Source organism: Fringilla coelebs, assembly GCF_963513975.1.
Source record: "Fringilla coelebs genome assembly, chromosome: 5".
In the NCBI taxonomy this organism is placed as follows: Eukaryota; Metazoa; Chordata; class Aves; order Passeriformes; family Fringillidae; genus Fringilla; species Fringilla coelebs.
Window position 1 is genome coordinate 11017503 of NC_140033.1, and position 23838 is coordinate 11041340.

Consider the following 23838-nt stretch of genomic DNA (forward strand, 5'->3'; position numbering starts at 1 on the left):
ATACATGGACTTGTAAATTTTTGGATTCAGGTACTGTAAAGTTCTCTCTCCACAACTTTCCTATCCAATTCTGTCAGACACTTGAACTTCACAGCAGAAAGCTGAACTGTGCCCACTCCTGAGCTGCCACTGGTCACAGCACAAGCTAAATACCCAGTGATTTCTACTCTTTCTGCTATGGGGTCAGGAATCTCTTACAAAAATCAAGTGGCTTTGTACTTTGGAAGTATAACCTCTTAAACTTATCACTTCATGACATATCATCAGACATGAGATTAAAATTAGAATGCAAGCTGCCAATCAGTGTTACTATATTCAAAAAACATCAATGCTAGTACAAGAAACCCACAGTGAAACTGCTACAACACACTCTGGACAGGTTGAACACCAAATGAAGCATTCTCCAAAACCCACAATACCCTGCCTGAATTTTCTTATTTGGTCCACTCCCCCTTTCTAAAGTCTCCCAACAGTAAGTTATCTATCACCAGCTGGTATTCTTATTCTGGGGCAGCTGCTAGCCCTTGCAGTTTATGTCCCTTTTCCCCTTCCCAACTGCTTTCATACAGTCAACCAAAGGGAGATATTATTCATTACTTCTAAGGTGGCATTAGTCTTGGAATTTCCACAGCTACTGGAATTTGAATGTGCCAGGAATCTTTCACTGAATTAAGAATCTGTATGATTAGTATCTGGCAGAAAATATTTCAGTAAATTAGCCATGTAGTAATAGTGTGAATCACAGATTACATCACTGATTTAAACTAGGGAAGTGACAGATTCTAAAATTATGGCATTGACTCAGATAAAAGAACTGAGAATTCTCAAGGTTTCAGCAGCTGCATGCTTAGTCCTACAGAAGCAATATCATTTATACCCATACACCACTGTCATTTTTGTAAATTCCCAAAGAAAACAAAAATTAATTACAACTTTATTATTGAATTATTCCCTTCCTAGGTCTTCAGTATTTCTCTTATTAGATGTTTGAAATAAACTGTATAAAATAAAATAGTCAATCTATTATACATAAGACATAATTTAGTAAACTGTTAAGATAAAATGTCATCTCAAGAAGCAATCAAGTATAAACTCATGGTACCATCCTGTATTCAGGTCTAGATATCTAACAGACTGCTCTGAGTTTCTTAAATTGGTGCTTAGACTGTTACTAGAGCAAACACATAGGCAAGTGATAAAGACAACGTTAATTAGTTTAGTATTGAAACAACAAGGAGAAATTATGGGTTTACATTTAATATAACCTCTGGAAACCAGTGAATTCTAAAAATAAATCTTATGGTCAAACAAGGAGGGCACAGACTCCATTTTGCAAACCTTAAGGTAACTTCTATTCACATCTTTGGAAGTATGAATTGAGTTTTGAGCTACATGCATTCTTCAATTAGTGCTTTATATCTTTTTATGACAAAGTGTTATGAAGTGTTCTTTTTGCTTAGAATTCAATCATGTGATAAGCAGACATCTAGCAGAAATTATGTGCAATTTTATGTACCATACGAAATTAAATGCATGCAGCTTTTGAATACAAATTCTACCTAGCTCTTCAAACACATTTCTATATTCCCCAGGTGATTTAAATTACTAGCTACTGCTACATAGTAGGAACCCTTTTATCATTATGTGCATCACTTATAACTGTACTGGGGAGTCATCTCACTAGAAAGAAGAGCACCAGTACAATGCCAAGTGTCATATTTCAGAAACTTTGTGAAACATTCAAAAGGAAATGTGGTAGCTTTGAATTGAAGCTACTTTAGAAAGGTGTACCTGTTCAGAATGTACAGGAGATCTCTTAAATACCAGTATCACTGCCTTAGACAGGGACAGTGCCATTGTACTTTTTGGTTCAATTAAGACGGGCATAGCTTCCTTCGTGTGAAGTGCCAGATCCAGCAGGACCACAACAAGCTGAGAATCAAAGGCTTGGAAATAAAACTCTCACTTCTGCCAGAAATTAAAGACAGGTGCTAATGCACCTTTGGAGATGAAAACCACTTGGTAATCACACTTGCTGCCTGACAACTACATGGCTCATCACCAGCAGCTAAACATGCGTGGCTTCAAGTTTATCTGAGATGCCAATACTGACACCGGCTTGATAAGATTAGCAGTTGGCTACTTCAATGTATCAGAGGCCAGCATCCACACTAATGTCATCTAAAATACTTGGAAATCTCTTCAAAATTCAAAGCCCAAAAATTTGTTAAGATTTTGAATGGAACTTCAATATAGCAAATAACTATCTGCTCTACAAAACTGAATTAAGATTAAATTTGCTACTTAAAAAAAATCAAGTGGCTTTCTTCTTCCATACGAAGTTGTATGCTCAGAAAGAATTACTACATAATTTAAAATCACAGTATGAAAGAATATGATTAAAGATCTTCTTGAACATGAGTTTCAGTAGTTGTATGAGCCCAATCTAGGAGATAAATGCTGACTGCTCCAACAGAAAGAACCAAGTCCTTTACTCCTAAAATGTCTATCAAGAGAGTTACCATCAATTTCTGTCAACAGAGTACAGTATGCCTCATGTAGTCTTTCAAATGTATATCTAATAAACCTTCCAAAAAACCACAGTGCCTTGACATTGCTCTCCACAGTGTGGTTTGCCTTCATGCCCTTTTTCAATACACCGTGCTATAAATACAGTGTGCAAAGATGGCAGGTTCAGAGATACCAGAGCAAACTTACTAAGCAGGCTATCATTAATCACAACCAAAAATGGTTTATAAAAAATTCTCCTCTGCAACTAAGGCATACTTTATGGAGGTTGTTCTGGCAGAGAGGCAACAAAACAACTTGGAATAACAACTTATTTTCATTGCAAGCCCCACTTTCAATTCAGAACAACACTACTGCTGTTCTATCTACAATTTTGATAGAACCTACTGTCCCAGCTACCTCATATAGCTATGTAACTGCAGAGTTGGTATAATCAGAAAACTGTGTGTGCGTTTCTAGCAAAACTGGAAAAATGTCTCTCGTGTAAGTCTCAAGTGATTGTATTCAAAACTCTACTTGTTACATAACACCAAGGCATTGGTTGCAAATGTGATAAATGGGTACTGTCAAAGTTCACATCAGGGAAAATGCAATTACACTAAAAGCTGTCCCATTATTGTAGAAACAAAGCAATAAATTTCAGTTCATGTAAATTTTAAGTATTCATCCACACCTAACTTAAGAGAGTTTTTAATCCTGTAACTCAAGGACTAAGATCTACAAAAATAAGGAGAATAAGAATATTGATAGTTGACCTAAATTCAGTTCAATGTCACCAACTCCACCAGAACTTGGAGGGACTTAAAGCGACAGAGATTAAAATGCAAAAAGTTCCTAGATATCAATGAACAATTTCTTTCAAATACACAAATTTTCATAACTCCTATTTGTATTTGAAGCAAGAAAGAAAATTCATGAGCATAGCCCACCTTATTTTTTGTTACATGCACATGCATTTTACAAAACTGCCCTGAAGTAAGGTGAACAGTACATAAATACAGCTTTTTTGGGGTTTTGTTGTTGTTTAAACAGAATTTTTATTTAGCCAGCCTCATATTAAACTGAGACAGCTTTGAAGTATATAAAAATTTAAAACCCCTCCAAGACACCCAATAATACCAGAAAAAAGGAGTAAGACAGACACCTACATAAATAGGTGTTAGGCTTCAAACAAGTATGTAATCAAAGGCTGATCTAACCTAACCCCAAATGCTGCTATGTTCCAGAACAGCAGATAGAGAAAACAATATAAATAGACCCTCATCTAGGAATTAGATGACAGCTTTTGCTAGCTAACACTGTAGCCCTAAAGCATATTAGAAGGGATCATTGTCAATGATTTAACAGCTTTATGCTTAAGTATTTATATGCTTTAGAAAGAATATAACAGTTTTGCCAAGAATTTACCAGATTTATTAAGGATCTGCATACAGCTGAGAAATCCACTTTCAAAATGCTTCAAGAGATATTTAATGCATCAAGAATATAGTCAGCACTTCAATGAGACTTTGCAACTTATTTTCAGTCCAGCACTGCATAAAACATTACTAGCAGACATGAAATCAACAAGATTCAAAATAACATTTCTTTAAATAAAACCTATAAATACTCAAAACAATTGTCTGGTTTACTCCCAGTTTGTTTATTCAAGACCCATATGAGCAGTAAGAGCAAGTTTCAAAACTGTATTCCAGTACTGCAGTCACACTGTATTCTATTTTGATATTACTACAGCTTTACTGCTGCCTCCATTCCCTTCTCTGTTTGGACACTGGGCTGGCAGTTGTACTACTTGCCCACCACCATCTCACATTCTTCACCAAAAAATGCTCGGTAGAAGAGGATTCTTCTTCTTCTTAGTCAAGACTACAACCTACAAAACAGAAGAGCATGAAGAAGCACATGATGCTCCCTGGATTTGGAACGAAAAGAAACTCCTACCTCTAACTGGCAATCAGCACATTCCTTAATGTGGGCTGTCTCCTATTGTGGCAAAGAAGTCTTAAAGTGGGTTTTGAATATAGTTTAATATGTCTACCAAGTGGACCTTGCAAACTTCACATTATTCCTAATCCAATTCTACAGTGAACTATGACACAGAAATACAGAAATTGAAAGCATCCTATTCTGCATCCATTTTCCCCTCTACCTCCTACTTTGCATTTCCAGCACTCCATCTAGATCCAGCACATATCTCTGCTCCTCATTATACTTTTAGTCAGGTCCTCATCAGACCATTATGAAATACCAGTTGAATTGACCACTCTAGCAGCAAACAAAGTCTAATCAGGACAGCCAGTCTGACTACTTAACCAGCAAAAAAAACCTGAATTAAACATTTAAAAGTGATAGGGCAAAGCTATTTAGCCAGATGCTTCAAGAGCACTTTCCTTTTTAGCAAGACAGAGCTTCTAAAACAGCTCTGCAGCTTGCAAGACAACATCCACTTCTTATTTTCAGCATTCCAATACAGATTTAGAAAGTAGGCAAGAACCTCTTTAAGTTTTATTGGAAACTATTGAAAACCCCCAGAGATTCGGAATGTCCTTACAACAGTGACCAATAAAAAACTTCTAGCATGATTCAAACAACTACAACAGCTTTGTCCGTGTAAAAAACCCAAAGTCATATGCAAAAATTATTTTATCAACTTTGCAAAAGGAAGATGGGATTACAGGTAGGCATTTGATTGCACCAGTACTTTCAATTCAAGAAACAGGTCATATTAAATTCTAGACTATTAATTATAAACCCACTTCACAGTTTTAACAGGAATTTTCATTACAGTACTTTGATTACTTCTACAATAAACAATCTGCTTAGAGAAATGATTGTAAAGACTTCCTGTCCATTCTGGTTGCCCAGATATTGTTATATTTCACTAAAAATTTTATCAGGTACCTTTGCTAAGTATATTACTCACTACAAAGGCAACACTACATTTCTAAGTAGAATATTTGAAAAAGTAATGAGGTCCAATCTGTTTCAGAAGTTGAAGTACAGTATATATGAATGGTGGTGATTCCTTTAAATAAGTTGCATCACAAAAACAATTTTCTAATTTCAGTATCAATTTAATAGGGACATACAATATTGAAGCTTACATGTAAACATAAACACCAAGTACCCATGTAAGCATACACCTGTAAGTCAAGACAACTTGATTATCAAGTTGTTACCACCGGTACCACAGGTGGTCTTATTTAAAGCATCAATTACCCTTCAATTATCAAAGCCAGAAAATCAATTTACTTGCTTATCACATATTAAACAAGTCTCTTATTAAAAGAATTGGTTCTTAACTGCTCTGTGTCAATTAGCCCCACCAGCAAGAGATTCTGAAAGCATTACACCAAAATTAACTTTAAAAAATAATAGAGAAATATGTTTCAAAGGAAGGGGTAGTCAGCAATTGAAGCAAAATGGAACAAACTCAAAAATCTAACCTCAGCAGGTAACACACTTTCAAATCAAGGACTGGTGCAGACAGGTCTCTGTGACCCGAGGTGATACTTAGGCCTATAAGCTTTAAGCTATAGAAAAGTCCAGAAACCTTGAAGCTGGCTCCATAGCTTTGCAAAATTTAAGGGCAAAGCCGTGATGATGGGAAGCATCTTCCAAATCCCCAACTCTAATACTTCTTACACCTGTACTGTAAAAGGACTATAAGCAGTCACAAATATGGGTAATTAGTCTACAAAATCACTCCTTTACTTCCCATCCTTGCTAAGAAATCTTATTTTGTCTTGTCTGTCGCTACTTAATGCTCAAGGAGAACAAAATACTTAGCATTAAGAAAAAAAGCAGTTCAAATATCTTCTTACAGAAGTATACAGTCCTGGTACACTAGTGTCCCAGCAAAACCAGTTTATTTTTGTCCTAATAGTCTAATTTCAAAATCTCAGTTATCCTTCCACTCAGAAATGTCACTAAGTGAAGCCACTAAAAAAACTGGACTTCTAAGAGTGAAAAGTTTTGAGTGAGACAAACCTAAAGTTCTGCTTTTTCCAACTACTCTATATACCTTACCAACTTCCATACTTTGTGGATACAGAATCTCTCAGGTAAAGCCGAGTTCCATTTACAGAATAATTCTGTAATTTACACAAAGCCTGAGGTAACAGTAAGGCACTGAGCAAACAAGGGGAATAAACAGAACAGCAGACCGAGGTAAAAGCTGGACAATGACTAAGATTCAGAATCCTAAGTTTTTATTAATACAGGTTCTCCTATACATCTTGGAAAAAAAACCCGCAAACTTTTAATAGCTAATTAGCAAGTCAGTTAAGATCTTTACTTCAGTGTTTTCATGGCAAAAAAAAGAAAAAACCAAACACCCTCACACTTAACAGAACATCTTAAATACCTATTTTCTACATCCAGTTTTGCTGTACCACAACATTTGCCAGATAGTATGTTACAGGAAACGATGCAGACATCTATCAACAAGACAGCAAAACTCACTTCAGAATTTTATGCCCTCTGAGCCACACTGATGGCTTGGTTTCAAATTATTTAGCCAGACTTAAGGATAGGCTGGCTACTCAATTATTTCTTCTCAGAAAGAAAAGGTAGAAAAAAGGGTAAAATGTGGCAGCAAAGGAACAACCCACTTTGGTAATATGAGTATATAAATCACTACAGCCTAACTACAGCACAGAGCCCCAAGTTCAAGTTGCGCCAACACAACCATGCAGGGAGCTGCACCGTAAAGTCTAGTTCTGATGTGGGTTAAAAATAACTTCACAAGAGGAGGCTGGCTGAAATCCACAACAAGTTTGGTATTATAATCCATAGGACAGAATAAACTATCATATATGACGATGATACAATAAACTGTGTGGCAAAAAAAAAGCAAGAAGACACTAATTACATCACAGTTTATTACAAAATTTATGAGTGGTCTTGAGGTACCACTGCTGCTGGGAGTGGATAGCTTATCAAAAAGTACCTTACTAGGGCCTCCAATTAGAAAGAATACAGCAGCAGCTTTACACTGTTTTTGAATGAAAAGTTGGAAAAAAAACATTTTTCAAGCATAAAATGTTTTCTAACTCCTAAAATATTTTAAAAAATCCTTAATACCTAGTAGAATATGACTAATTTTTATGTATACATAACTAGACTTTTTAATCAAGATTTTATAAAAGCAAAGTCACTGCTACTGGTATCACAAGATAGCACATAATGCACAGTTTCTCTTTAACCCTTTCTGAAACAATAGGTACTGAAGAAAATTTTCCTAAGAATGCTAAAGAACTAACATCATGATATAATCATAAATAATGCCTTTATAAGGTAACTTCCAATAAGAGGAAATATAATAATGCAACAGAAGACCTGAGATCACTGAAGTTAATTTGCATTGAAGTCCATACACACATGAAAGACTGATATTATGATGTTGTGAACCTTTACACCGACATTCAAATAGATGGAGACAAGCATAAAAGAACTCACACTGCAGTAGTACAAACACAACCAGAACTAAATGGGTATGCTTACTGCACATCCCTGAGTCTCCTCTCACAAAAGCAAGGAGAATTATTAGACTATGAGAATCCACTCACTCCACATAAGTAACACGCTGGTTGACAGAGTCCAACTGCACCATAAGCTCCCAGTTCAGAACTCCTGCTAAATCTAAGGAGACAGGCAAGAATGGGGGGGCAGGGGTGTTCACACTGACACAGACAAGACCAACAGCAACAAACCAAAGCCAAACATTAAACCCTTCTCTTACGTATTAGAATTCAGCTTTTAAATAAGAGGTGAACGTCGTACGCATCTGTAGATAGCTGTCTCTGAAGGCATGACAGGAAATAGTTTGGTAGAAATGTTTTAGACTAGGCTGGCATAATTTATGAAGGTAAGGTCAACTATTCTGAAATGTGCCATACTTGCTAGTGAGAAAAAGGCTTTTCTGAGAGCTCTCTTAAGTTCAGACTTCTAAATTCTTTCTTGTCTGCAAGTGTGGAGAAAAAGAATATTCTGGAGGAAAGGCAAGAGAAGTAATGGTACAAGCAGCATAAATGTATTTTTTCAGTCCAATGTGCAACGGGGTCTGGAAGAAGCCAGGTACTGCCAAGCACTGTGACGATGATGCTGCTGAAAAGATGAGTATGCAGCAGGAGTCAGTTTGGCTGAGCAGACATAAAGATGCAATCTAGAACAAAAGAAAAGCAGACAGAAAAAGATGCCTGAGATGTGAAGAACTAGAAAAACAATTAAATAGAATTGTTCTAGTTACCATCTTAAGGAACAGGAAGCTGCAATGGAAAAGATTAAATGCAGCACTGCCTGCTAAATGTCACTTATCTTTAAGAACATGACACGCACACATTCCAGTATGAATCACAAGGATCTATTCAGGACCAGAAAAGTGGCTCTGCTAGTCATGAGGACGAAGGTACCTACTGAACTCACATCCACAACTGTGATTATCCAGAAAGGAGACACACAATGACAGATGTCAAACACATGGCCTGTGGCTTCCTGGACCCCAGGACCTGCTCCTATAGAATGTTTAGGACACACCTATTGCCTTTTTCATCCAAGATACAAAGAACCTTAACACTAAATTTGCTATGCTAGGTGAAGGATGTGATAATTCAAAAGACAAAGTGCTAATCCTATAAAGTCACGGTGCCAATCTGAATGTATTCATAAAACCTGATGAGTTTAACCTCATACCAGAAGGCATTCTACTAAATGAGGTACTGCCTGTTCTCCTGCAGTTGGCATAAATTCAGTCTTATGTGCTCTAGCTAATTCAACAGAAATGTGCACACCTGACTAGGATTACATGTCTACTAATGCAGCCCACAGCCTGGTCACTCAGAACCACCACCTCCCAATATAAGAATTACATTCATTCTGCAAGCATCACTAGAATTTCTATTTGTTGAATATTAAAAGTTAAGATGAGGAAACATGGAAGGAAAAAAAAAAACAACTTGGAACTACTACTTTCTCTGCCTGGAAGCCAGCCAAACTATAAACTGCATTTCAAAAATCTTACACTAAGTGTATAACTTTAGCTGTTAAAAGAAGGATAGAAAATACAAGAAAAGAAAATATTACTTCAATTAGGACACAGAAGTTTAGGAACTCTTCACAAACAAACTGCTTAAAAAAAAAGTACATAAAAGTAAATACTTTTTTATGTTGAACTTTTAGTGTTGGCCAATATACTACATTGCACTTATATTTTTTGTTCAGTTCTCATGAAACTTAAGTTACATGTTGATTGAAAATAGTATTAAAGTAAATAAGCTTGTTTATGTAATGGCTTTAAAAGATAAAATCATCAAATTCCATGTATAAACAAGCATTTTCCATCTGCCTTACCAACTACAAGATCAAGTTCAGCTTACTTCTAAGAACGATGGTTCTCAGAAATTTTCCAGGAAAGGCTCTCTTGCTGTTGGGATAGCACATTGAAGTACATAGAATAACAAGGCTGAAATAGCTATACATGGATAATGCTTAGAATCCAGCATTTTTATTCCTAACACCTGCATTGAAAATTTTATGAAGTGATGAACTAATTTACAGATATGACAAAAGAACTTAGACAATCCAGTTCAATAGTATTTTGTGCACATTAAATATATCTGCCTATTCCTAGAGACAGGAAAACAAAATATATATCTAATATGCATCAGTGATATTGTTTACAGTGATGGTTCAGGTACAGCAATGTCACATCTCTCTCAATTAAATCCCTGCAACTTCCTCTTTAAGAAAAAAAAAATTAGAAAAGCATATGATGGAATAAATTAAATTTCCAGTCTAGAAATCAATTGATTTTATGAAAACATCTTCCCTCAATTGAGCATTCTAGCTCAAACTTCAGCAGGATTCTCTAATCACCATGCAAAAATAAAATTTTTATATATGCTGGAATAAATCCAATTTAATGGGTCAATTATAATAATAATAGGTGTGCAGCTACATGACCTTTTTCTACATAAACAAGGTGTTTCAGATGCCACTTGCACATTGCATTTTCCTGGCAGCAGACCACAATTTTTACTTTCTTTTACTTCAGTATCTTTTTAGCAGAACAAACCCATAAATAGATGTAGGAGTACAACCAAGTAGATGATAAACTGTGACATGTGGGCTGAACAAGCAATTGGGAAAGTGAGTGGTGAGAAGAAAGTGACTCCAGTGGAAATAACTTTAAATACCTTTGCCACCAGATAAAGCATTCACATCACATTCAAGACACCTGACAGACTTTCAAGGAAGAGGAAGGGAAATAACTTTAATTCCAAAACATGTGAAATACGTATGTGCATTCAGGGGTGTATGCACAAAACCTCATCCAAAGTTCACTAAAGTTTTAGGTAATCATTGTTTAAACAATCATCCCAGCACTGGTCCCAGGAGAGGCTAGGCTGCCAGCCTTCACACCTCTTTTTAGCAGGGGAGAAGGAAATGCTAACCCAAGAGAGCTGCTGCTCAGAACACCCTGAGAACCCACATGTATTTGACCATTTGTTCTATGTTCTTAGATCTCATGAGAGCCCTGCAGAAAGGCTTTTCAGCCTTAGAAACAGAGAATTTATAAAATTTAAGCTCATAACCTAGGACTTAGTACGTAAGAGCATTAAAATAGTGACAAAATCCATTCTTAAGTTTAAAGCATCTTTAAACAGATGACATCTGTACCCAAGAATTATGATGAAAAATAGGAAAACAAGTAACAAACTACAGGCACAACAAGTTCCATACAGAACAGCAAAAAGCTGAAAGTTAATTTCAAATGCCAGATGAAGTGTTATCTTGCCACTTTTTAAAAAGGCAGTAACATCTGAAGTATTGCTATTACCACATACAGGAAAACCTTTCCATACAACAAGCTGAGGATTCCAAAGGTTTTCAGGACTAGGCACAGTACCAGCCCAAAACCTAAAAGATTTAGGCTTCCACTTCCATTTCCTGAAGAACGATTCCAGCTTTTGTTCTGGCTTATCTCACAAGTTAAATTTTAAATCTAGAAAATCATTTTAGGATCTTTGTTTTTCCCATTCTAGGTTTCTTTCATTTCTTCATCTACAATAAAATTTGCTCAGTCTTTTGTCTCTTTCTGGAGACATCTTAGAATTTAGCAACAGAGTTTTTTAAGCAGTCTACTACGTTTGTAGTGAATAGAGCACTACAGGAGAGCAAAATCAACGTCGAGGGGAGTGAGATACAGTGCATCATTTAAAACGTTTGCCTGAAACGTCACCTCTGAGCGGAAAGCCGCAACTCAGCAACTCTTTTAACTCGCTATTAGACCCAGTCTGGTTTAGCTACACAGAATACACTGCGAAACTTCCCACAACGTTAATTCAATGCAAATCTTGCAGCATTCAACTGTCCCCAGCCTACAGTAGTTTTAGTCCTGAACAAATGTACTCTAATTAAAATTCTCACTTCCTTATCTTTACACACAAGATATCTTAAAGCACACAAAAAGGCAAACGTCAAGTACTTGTGAGCAAAACTGAAGAACACACGATGGCACGCGATAAGTCATTATATTACACATGTAGTAGCTCCATCAAGGTGGTACTTCCCGTTGTAAGATCCCAGAAACACAAGCAAGTTCCACAAAATTAAAAACAAAACCAACAAAAAAAACCAAAAAAAAACCCACTCAAAAGTTAAATGGTGCTTTGCCTTTTGTTCTTTTTGCACTTTTCCACACTTTACTCTCGCAGCAACAGTTTAGGAGTTGCTCGGGTATACAAGAAACATTAAGAGTAAATATCTTCCCAACGTAACGTTTCCTTCCTTTCAAAAGAGGAACAGAGAATCCAGGTCAAAAGTTTCAGGCGTTATCCCTTTCCTATGGAAGTCAGGACAGCCCACGCCGTGCCGCTTCCCCGGGGCGCTGCCTCTAATCCTTCAAGCAGCCGAGGCGCCCACCTGCTCCGAGAGGCTGCAGTGCCTCCCGCGAACCCAGAACTTCTGAGGGGCCCCGAGCACGTACCCCGGGGTCCGAGGGCAGCACCGCCCCCTGCCCAGCCCGGAGGGTTCCTATAAAACTATACCCCTCGGTACGCGAGCGAGCTTCGGGGAGCGGCTGCCTCAAGAGGAGCCTCCCCTCACGGCATCCCTTACCTAAAAGGAGCAGCTTGACTTCCCTGGCCGCCTTCTCGCCGTCCTCCCGCAGGTTCCTGTCGATCATCTTGCTCCTCTCCACCGCCGCCTTGTCCTCGGCGCTCAGCGTGCAGCCCATCTTGGGAAGGGGCTGTTTGGCTCCGCCGCGAGAAGTGAAGCAGGGAGCGGCGGGGTTCGGCGGCGGGGAGGCGCTGAGGAGGGAGAGGGAGCGAGTGCTCCCCGCTCGCTCTCTCCTTCCCCTGCTCCCTCACCTGGGGCGCAGCGGCGTCGCGAGTACTGCGCGCCGGGCTCGGCTCACGGCCAAGACAGGAATCAGCGAGCGGGAGAGGCGTGAGGAGGCTCGGCCGTGGGAGCGCGGAGCGGGGACAGCGGCGCTGCCGACGGGCGGACCGAGGCCTCGCACCGGGGCCGCCGCTCCCGCCGCCGGCCCTGAGGCTGCTGCGCGCGCGGCACCGCCCCCGCCCCGCCGGAGGCGCGCGACCGCGCGCGCACCGCCCACGCCGGGAGGGGAGAGAGGAGGGGCGCGCGCGTGCACGGCGGGAAGAGCGGCGGGCGCGGCCGCGCGTGCGCACGGCGGCGGCCAGGCGTTTTGGGGCGGGGGGCGGGATGGGGGGAGCGCAGCGGGAGCGGAACGGGGCTGGAAGCGGGGGCACAGCGGGAGCGGAACGCGAACGGGGATGGAAGTGGAAGCACAGCGGGAGCGGAACGCGAACAGGGTGGAAGTGGAGGCACAGCGGGAGTGGAACGCGAACGGGGATGGAAGCGGCGCGGCCCGTGACACCCCCGCGCGCGAGCCCCAGGCACTTGCCGGGGAGGGGCTCGAATTTAAACTCCTCGCGCGCGGGAGGTTCCATTGCTCGGCGGGGCGGGGGAGCGCCGGGCTGGGCTGTGCCATTGGGGTACCCCGGGGGGATGCTGGAGTGGAGCTCCTTGTCCCCCTGTCCCGCCCTGTCCCCCTGTCCCGCTGTTTCCGCTGCCGGGATCCAGGGAAGCATCTCGGGGTGCAGCCCCGCCCGCGCTGGGAGCTGGCAGTCGGCCTTCGGGAGGGGCAGTAGCCGAGCTGGCTCTTACCTGGGCTGATCGGTCAGCACTTTACCTCACGAACCCAAAGCCAAACGAACCGTCCCCACCTCACGGCCCGAAGCTGCTCATCCCCCTCTCTTTTCTGATGGACCTTCCTTCATCCATGTATATAAGTATTTAGATCGGGGAGGGGGTGTCAGAAGAGTGCAGCACGGCTGTTCCCAGTGGTACCAGCAGTAGGACGAGAGGTAACAGGGGGATTGGTGCACACATAGTTCTCCCTGAACTTGAGGGAGCTTCACTGTGCTGTGGCCGAGCACTGGAAGAGGTTACCCAGAGAGGCTGTGGAGCTTCCCCACTGGAGATACTCCAGAGCCGTTTGGATGCAATCCCGGGCCATGTGCTCTGGGATGACCCTGCTGGAGCAGGGAGGTTGGAAGAGATGCCCCGCTGTGGTCCCCTCCAACCTGGCCCACTCTGTGATTCTCTGCCCTGTCTCAGAGCCCTGGCATGGGGCTGTCTGCACATCTGTGACTTGTCAGAGGTTGTTTTGTGACTTGTTTTGCTCTTTATTATAAAAGCCCTGAGGAAACTATGCAATGTTTACAAGTCTTTCCCCACCACGCACATGTTGCACTTGGATTGCAAAAGAAAGATCCCGTTAGCCGATAATAGGATCACAGAACAAACGGGGTTGAAGGGACCTCAGGATAATCCAGCTGAGCTGCGGTGTGACTGGGACCCACAACCCCACCTGGTGAGCACAGATAGGGTGAAGCACTGATTTCACTGAAATTCGTAGATAGAACTGTGCACAACTGATAAAGCTTTGTGAATCTCATGAAAAACTTCAGTCAAAACATAAGGCGCAAAAGCCTACAAGGCAAATCTGTTAAATTAAGATTCATCATTCCAGTGAGTCCTTAGGATTTTTGTTTCTATAGAATCTCAAGAACTTCTGCCCCCAGAATGAGCTCAAAAACAGCAGCATTTTACAGCACCGGTGTTTTAGCATTAGAGAGCAAAGACTTTAAGTCAGATTCAGCTATTACTATACTTAGCAAATTAAAAAGCTTTTTTTCTTGCAATACTCAATGAAAAAGTGTATCAAATGTTCTATTTTTATTGGATGTGTTGGTTTTTCTTCTTTGCAGGAGTCTTTGGATGCTGTTGATGAATAAACCATAAGTAATGGTGCAAAAAATGAAGCAGATAACCCTCAAACTGTAACTTAAATATTTTTCACATCTTCTGATTGGTAGGCATGATCTCAGCCCTAGCAAAGGATGGTATAGAATTCTTTCTTAAAGAAAGCCCAACGTACATCAGTTCCCAAGACTTTATTAGACCTCTGAGACATTTTATTTGGCCATCTTCATTGTCCTACTGCTATGGAGGCTGCTAGGGCACCTGAGAGGTGTTTGTTGCTTTTCTGCCTTCCTGAGTTGTTCAGGTGCTTACTCCATTTTGTGTTCTCTTGGGCAGACTTCCACCCTGGTACTGTGTAGGATAAAAACTTTTACAAAACAGCTCATCTCATATATGGAAGCTCGTCTTGTTTTAGGGTTCCTGGCCTCTCCCATGGTAAAGGGAGCAATGTCAACTTCTGCTCAGGAAAGAACAGAGTTAGTGGAGATGAAAATTAATAAGCTTAGGGATCCTTTTCTGATTTGGAAATCAAGGATAAAGAATGATTTCTGAGATAAACAACACGTGGTTAGGGTATTTGTAAGAGAAAGTACAGATTAAGGGATAAGAAAGTAGTACACAGAGATTATGGTAGGTGGAAATAATGTGATAATAAGAGTGGCAGATGTTACAGAAATGAAGATACTACAAGTAGGACACCTCAAATTTGCCTGGATTTTGTTTCATTTAATCCCCTGCATTTCTATACTTTTCACCAGGAATATTTGTTAGGGTGTTCTCTCTGTCCTTTTTCCCCTTTAACACTGTCACTACATTCATTGGCAAAAAAATGTGAAACAGACCCAAGTTCCTTTTCTTTTTTATCGCCCTGTATCTGGAAAACAGAACTGGATAGTATCTCCTCTTTTGCACATATAGCTTAGTCTTAAAGATTGACTTCTTAGTTCTATTTAACCCAAACCCACTTTATTTTGTAATTAGGATTTTTCTACTTTTCCTGTTACAACCCTGTGGATAAATTGTACCTGGTTGTACATGGACAATATTACAAAAAACCAGGGCAACTCCTGGACATTCTAACGTGCATTCCATGAAAATTTGAACCCATTTGGTATCAATTTTTAATTTTTCAGAATTGGAAATACTACATGGCACAGGTTTACCAATATTATTTCCTTGTGCAGTCTTCTTTGAAATTATAAGAGATCTTTTCAACAGTGTTTAGCAATGTCAGTTGTTTAGTTCTACTTATGCAATAATGGTGCAGGGGATAAATATCGTATTCTAGTTACTTCACGCACATAGCAGCTCTCAGGATCATGGAATAGCAGAAACTCTTTTCACAGTGCCCAAGAGGGCTGAGGAATGATTGTGCTTACTCTGTTGTGGCCAGGAAACTCCAGTATTCAGAACAAAGGTTGTCAGTGCAGTGCTTTATAACAAATAATGGCTTATATGGTGCTGTGGAGCAGTGTAGGCCTGAATCACTACCTGGAGCTGCCATGGATCTGAACCTGGTGTCTGAAAGTACTTTCTTCTAAGATAAAATAATCTACTGGATAAGGAAAGAAACTATAGTTAAGTAGATAAATAGTAGTTGTATTTGGACAGTACACCAATGATCCCTATGTGTTATTCCAAAACAGGGACGGTGTAAGCTCTAACTCATGGGTTAGCATTGCCTCACAGCAGTATGGTTATGTGAGACAGTGTATTCCATCCCTGCAGTTAGAACTGTACAGCTTTTACCTTCTTCCCACAAGTTGGGAGATTGCTCAGGAGCTGTGTGTTTCATGGCCTCATTCCTGAGAGGCGATTATTTCAAGAGATTTTGTTGTTTTGCTTGGTTTAACAACAAATAGCTGTTGTTTGATATGACCTCCTTTTGAATCTGCATCACCAGCTCCTGGGCTCATTTTTCTGTAAGATTATCTTTAGCTGCTTGCTGCATGGGCTTAATAGATAAATTTCTTGTGTTTGGTATGGAATGCACAGTGTTTTATGGGGATAATGATCAGCCTTCAGCCTTCTATTTTGCTGGTTTTCAGATTTTAATTTAAATTATCTGATTTAATCATCGTTTGCTCTTGTCTTTAACCAGACACAGTACACAAAAACATATATGAGAAATTGAATACAGTTGTTACAAAAGAAATAGAGGAAAGTGGGCAAGAATTTGAATTTCTGCCCTTGAAAAAGTAAATAGAGCAAGGTAAAATACTTTCTGAATAAAGCATGTAACTATATGCATAATTATATCTCAATACCTGAACTACAATATTTTTTACTTAAGTTATTTAAGGTCCTTTTGTGCTAAGAAAATAAAATGTTCCCAAAGTATGATTCAAGGTATCTTCTTCCATACTGCTCATTCCAACCCTTCTGCCATGGACAGGGACATCTTCCACTAGACCAGGCTGCTCAAAGCCCCATCCAGGCTGACCTTGAACACTTCCCAGGGATGGGGCATCCACAGCTTCCCTGGGCATGTTGTTCCAGTGCTTCACCACCCTCAGAGTAAAGAATTTCTTCCTAACATCTAATCTAAACCTACTGTCTGTCAGTTGGAATCCATTCACCCTTGTCCTGTCACTGCATGCTCTTGAGGAAAGTCCCTCTCTGTCTTCCTTGTAGGCTCCCTTCAGGCCGGTACTGAAAGTCCACAATGAGCTCACACCAAAGCCTTCTCTTTTCCAGGCTGAACAAACCCAGTTCTCAACCTTTCCTCGTAGGAGCAGTGGTCCATCTATCCAATCAACTTGGTATCCCTGCTCTGAAATTGATCCAACAGATCCATTGGTCTTCCTGTGCTGGAGACCCCAGACCTGGATGCAATGCTCACCGTGGGGCAGAATTCCCTCCTGACTGGCTGCCCACAGTGTTTCAGATGCTGCCCAGGACACGGCTGGCTTTCTGAATCTAAAACAACAGCTGTATTAGACCATTTGAAACTTGAACAGATGAAAAATAATTAAACAGAGCAAACCCTCCATGTGAATTAAATGTCAAAGGCCCCTCTGCCCCATTGCTGAGTCTTCTGGCAAAGTGCTTGCAGTCCACCTTCAAGAACCTCTGGATTACACTGTATGCATACACAACGCTGATTCTTCTCTCACGTTACTGTGATTAATTAATGGATAGTGGATACTTTAGATATTAATTAGCTAGGATAATGTCCCTGTTCAGCAATGTCACTAATGACAGGGCGGAGCTCATGCAGCGCCTCTATGAAGGGCCTTTCTGACTAAGAGATTTTATATGCTTAATCCAAAATGAAATTTTTCTTGGAACCACAAAACAAGTTTGGCTTTAAAGTTTCCCAGCGCTGTAGATGAGCAATACTGAATTGATTAAGCTGTAGCTCAGTAGCATGCTAACACCTATAGTGCTTGTTAATATGGATGCAAATAATTATTGTCAGCACCTTGGAACATTCCAAGGTGTATACTGTGTGCGGGAGGTGCTGCTGGCAGGGAGAGGAGATGTGTTCTGTGTGTGCCAGAGAGTGCTGTGCACATCCTAGTGCTCACTGTTGCCTTGAATTTAACAGTGAGAATTCTGTTAATTTTAATGAAGGCAGTGTAATTACAGTGATGTGGGAAGAAAATCAGCTTTGTGTATGCACACTGTGTAATCCAGAGGTCCTTGGAGGTGAACTGCGTGTATTTTGCTAGGAGAAGGCTGAGCAATGGGGAAGAGGGGAATTTGACTCTTCATTCATTTTATGTTAATCTTTCCAAGAGACCAGGTTCCTAACGAATTGTGGAAATGTCTAAGTTGATGATTTCAGTGTAGATAGGTCCTTTCCTAGAGTATGGTAGAACCAGGAGTAAATGCTCAGCAAAGAAGATTTCTTTTTGTGCAGCCAGCATATTTTTGAAATATTACCATGTTAGATTTAATTCTGAGTAGTTATAGCAGAAGAAACTACATAACCTACTGTCTGTTCTACTCCTGACCTGCAAATGTACTAATCATGGTACAGACTTCATAGTATAAATAAACAAAGGAAAAGCTCATTGGAAAATTGAGCACTTTATTAATGAAGATTTTATTAATCTATAAGAGAAAGAGACACATACACACACGCTGATAGACATTTGTTTCCATAGTGCTAAGAGTCCGCCAAAAAATCCAGAATTAAAATTTCAGGACATAATGTCTTTAGCATAATCCATAGCAGAAATGGATTATACATAAATTAAACCACAAAAAATCAGGTACACCTGTAATATTATGAAATATATGGCCTTTTGGGATGTGATCTGAGTGGTTACCTTATACTTTGTTCCTTTGTATGTATTAGTAATTTGAAATTATTTTCCAGTTAGTGTGAAACAGCTCTGAAACACTAAATGTTGTTGTATTTGTAAATGTTACTGCCTGTTTATAAAAATTGGATACATAAATAGGTACATTCATGTGCAATTGTCGCACCAGAAATAATTAACATTATAAAGTGGGAATCATTTAACCTCTGTAAAATCTTTTTTATAGTGCCTCTATCCATTTTGAATTGTAGGAAGTAAACATTAGCATATATAAGCAAAACTATCAACCAGCATAATATTTCCTGTTACAATGCTAGGTCTTCACAAATTGGTGTCTTTTTAAATACAATAATTTATATTTATAAATACAATAATTTATATTTATAAATACAATAATGTATATTTATTCAAATTCATAAAAGTACAGTAAATTAAACAACTGCATAAGATGTTACACTAAATCAGATATTCAGGAACATTGCTGCAGGAATGTTCAATTTTTATTTCACATAAGCACAACATAACTGTAAGACAATACAGCAACTTTTTGACTGTCGTATCTGTGTCTTCACACATGCTCTAAAAGGTAGCTCATATCAGTAGATACCTTGAATAGTTGGTTTTACTGCATATGAAAATATTACTTATTATGATAAATTAATTCTATAATGTATTAATACAAGCATATAATTCCAGTTATAAATATAGTATAAATCCAGCAGTTATTTTGCTGACAAAACATATCAACAAACCAAAGAATAGAACTGATTACTTACAGAAATTCAGAGTTTTTCAATAATTGCAATTTTAAAATAATTTGTAGGTAAAGTGTGTTGATTGAAAGGGGTAGATTTTGACCATGTTATCTAATAAATACTAGTTGTTTTGTTTCAAATGAAAGTTGAACAATATTTATGTGGAAATGAGAAGTACTTTTTTAATACATAGTCCTTTTTATTTTTGCACCTCTTTACGTGTGGACTATGGCAGTAGTCTTTCCATTTTAGAATGCTGAACAACTGTGAGTCCTGATCTATAAACACCAAGTAAAATAACTTTGAAATATTTATCAAAGTGGGTTTGTCCTTCTCCCTAGGCATGATGACAGAGACCCTAATACTAGACCTTGGGGTTTTTTTTTTTTAAATAACTCTAAAAGATTTTCCTGATTATAAAAGATGGAGAAGAAACAAAGTGCTAAAACTGCCTGCCTTCTTCTGTGATTGTTGTGAAGCAGAGGCATGAAGCAGGTCTGAAGGAAGGCCTTTGCTGTGGTTTTGTGTTTACATGTTTGCTGAATCATCAAAATGTTCCTCTTCATTCTCAGTCACACCAGGTCCCAGATTCAATCCAGAGTTATACTTACACCTATACATTCTTGTACTCTCAGCTTGTAATTAGCTCTGAATTCTGCAGCTTTTGAAGAAGGGCCTGTGTACCCAAATCTTTTCTTTTTTTCCTTAGCTACACCAGTTAACCTAAATAAAGCAACAAGCCTTAGTTTTAGGCACTTTATTAGAGGTAATGAGGTTCATGGTTCTGGGTACACTGGAGTCAATGGAAATGTGACTATTACTTTATGTAAATTACTGGATGTAAATACAGCCAGAATTTCTCTTTTGGAACTGCTCGAGCACTTAAAGTTACACATGTGTTTAAGTGCATTCCTGGTCTACAGCCAGACTTCTCAGCATCTTTCGAAATTATTTTCTAGTTAAAAAAATTATGCTGACGCTGTGTTGCAAAAACATTGTTTTTACTGGGTGAATGAGAAAGGTTACTATACTTTTTGTCTTAAATCCGATTCTAAGTTATTTGGTAGGAAAGATGCAATTAAAGTTTAGAACTTGAAATAGGAACATCTAAGTTTATTTCAAAATGTTGTGGTTTTGTTGACTGAGTAATTTTCTCATTTAATTCTTCTTAAATGGCCTAGAAAAGGCAAAACACTTCATGCCATCACAGAGACCTGGATAAATATTCAGGGTATTCTCTAATGTAGTGACAAGACTGGTTATATCTTGTTTATTTATCTGAAAGTAATAATTTCTCAGAGCAAAGCAGGTATGAGCCTTATTGCAGGAAATAGCGGTTTTGAATGTTACTTCCTTTGTCTTGCAAACAGGAACACGTAAACCCAGCACATATTTGGTTATATTCCAGCGCCCCTTTGTTTGTTTTGCCGTTTGCTTTGCTTTTATATAAATTAGTAGAAGTTGCCTGGGTAATGTTTTTCTTTGGATTGTTTGTTTACATGTCCAGTGTCCTTAAAACTTGTAGAAATCATGGGCTGTGACTTTTTTTTCTCAAGTAGACTGTAGTGCACTTTTCTCATATTTATGCAGAATACAGAAAATCAATGATTGCAAAGTTATTAATTTTTAATTTTTATCGTGAATTGGATACTATTATGGTGTTCAGCTGAATAATACATTATGTCTAATGGTGCCTGGTATTGTAAATTACATTTTGAACATAATATTTACTTTGAAGGGTAAGCAGGTTTGCCTTGGATTACTCTGTTTATCTGTTTAAATCTCACTCCTCCACCCCCCCAAAAAACCTGCTTGTGCCAGAGGAGGATCCTGAAAGAAGGTTTTATTTAATGAGTATAGTTTGTAGAATCAATTGTGTGAACAAAATAAAATAAAAACTCAAGCAGAATTTTTTTATAAAAATGCAAAGGTAAAACAGTCATGACATCTATTTGTAAAAAAACATGAAAATATGCTCATATTTTTTTGTCTTAAAAATATTATTATTAAAAATAAAAATAAAATGCATTAGCTAAACACTGTCAACGTTATTAATACTAAATCCCAGGTCTACTGTAAGGAAAGATGACCACTATCATCAATATCTGTCAGACTTGGTTGTAGCTTTGCATTACACTATGTTGGAGACATTGGCAAAAAGTGGTAAAAGAAGATAGAAATAAAAACCCTGTGTAACAAAATAGATTCTTCTCTCCAGTGTGCAAAAATAATTCTTCCTTGTCTGTCACAAGATCACCTGATTGAATAGTCTGGCAAACTACTCTACACAGTTTACTCCATCATGTTGAGTCCTGGCTAGTACATTTAGGATTTGTTCCCAAGAAAATAGATGCTGTTTTCAGGCTTCTCTCACGAGGGATATTTGGAAGGTCCAGATATTTTCCTGGCTGAGCAGAACTATAAAACTGAGCTGTGAGCCTCTGATGCAAGAATTTGGAGAACCCAGATTAAGAAAACTATGTATTGATAAAACTGTCTAAGGGAACAAAAACAGGAAATGTTTTTAGATGAGAAAGAACTATCAGGAATTTAAACAGGAAAGGCTGAGTACTGTTTGTTACTGGAGAATGCTGATGCTGTGTGCAGAATGACCATTGCCCTGACTATGAGACTTTTGACAGATGCTCTGTCCAAGGATAGGCAGTCCAGATCAGCAGTGCAAAATTGTTCACAAGGTGCTTCACTGGTTAAAAACATTTAACATGGGATTAGAGTCAAGGGAGTCAGGCATCCAGCTATCCCCTAAATTAGTAGGACCAAGCTGCAAACAAAAATTATGACCAGAAGAAAGATCTTGGGCATGTTAAAAAAGCACAGTATTGCAGCTGAGGTCAGAGAAGTCAGAGGCAAACAGAGGGAACCAGACAAGCAGTGGGCTCCAGCTGGAGGTGAGTGTTGGAGTAGGAGAGAGCAATCCAGAGCTGGTCACAAATGGAGATACAAGCAGGTACAGCGCTGGCACTCAGAATGGTTTGTCTTCTGCAGGACAGAGAGCCTTGGAGAGAAGGGGGAGGGCTCAGTGCCATCATGGCATGTGCTCTGTGGTGTGAGTGCAGAGGTGCACTGCCCAAAGCTGTCACGGATGGGTTACAGACAGGCACCTGTGGGGCCAGGGGCTCACAAGCCCACTCAGCCCTTGTGGGCTCCTAAACTGGCTGGCTGAGACAGCTGTGCAGGTCTCAGTGGTTCCTCTGATGATGGATAAGGATGTTTCTGTCAATGAATAGCTGCAGTTCTCAGGTTTCAGTTCCCAAAGCTCACAGCAGTCCTTCCTGGAGCAAAGGGCTGGAGCAGAGCTCTGGGTTCCCAACAGACCTGGAAGCCATGGGCAGTTTTCCCCCAGAACAGTCTTAGAGTGAAAGCAGATCAGTAGTGTTGGAAGTGAGAAAAATAATTTGGAATCCTTAAAACTGCATTTTTACCAAAAAATCCAAAACAACCAAACAAAAAAATCAAACCACAAACAACCCTCAATCCCCACCTTGCAATCTCCCCCCAACCCTCAAATCATTCTCAGAAGTTCTAAACTGACTTATTTGGTAGGTTTCCTTCATATTAAATAAGCCTTCTCACTCACTGACCTATGCATCCTTTGGAGCAAAAATAAGAGTAAGTCCCAGCTCAACTCTTAATTTTGCTAGGCAAAGTTGGCATGAGTCTGCGCTATTCCATTTCTTTTCAATTTATGAAGTATTTTCAATTAATGTATAAAGAATAGGTCTCCACAAGCATCTGTTCCTACAAAACCAGATCTGATGTTATTGTGTTATCAATTATAAAAGCAGCAATGAGATTATACATATAGAAAAATTGATTTTTTAAAAAATATGGTAAAAACATTGCAATAGTGCTGCTAAGATATCCCCTGCTACAGTAGGCTGGTCAGTCTGACCAAAATGACAGAAAACAGATACACAATTAACTTCTTTATGAAGTAAAAGGTAGGAACAAAATAAATTCCAACCGATATT

General features: G+C 39.3%; 1 protein-coding gene across 2 annotated transcripts in view; it reads right to left on the reverse strand.

Annotated features, from left to right (window-relative positions):
• GNAI1 (G protein subunit alpha i1) overlaps nucleotides 1–12902 on the reverse strand; it is a 32003-nt gene extending 19101 nt beyond the window's left edge. For both annotated transcript variants that reach the window (XM_084206469.1, XM_084206468.1), the window contains exon 1: nucleotides 12649–12902. In XM_084206469.1, coding sequence (XP_084062595.1) covers nucleotides 12649–12766 — 118 coding nt within the window. In that variant the 5' untranslated portion in view covers nucleotides 12767–12902. The remainder of the gene's footprint in view (nucleotides 1–12648) is intronic.
• Nucleotides 12903–23838: the final 10936 nt, after the last annotated feature.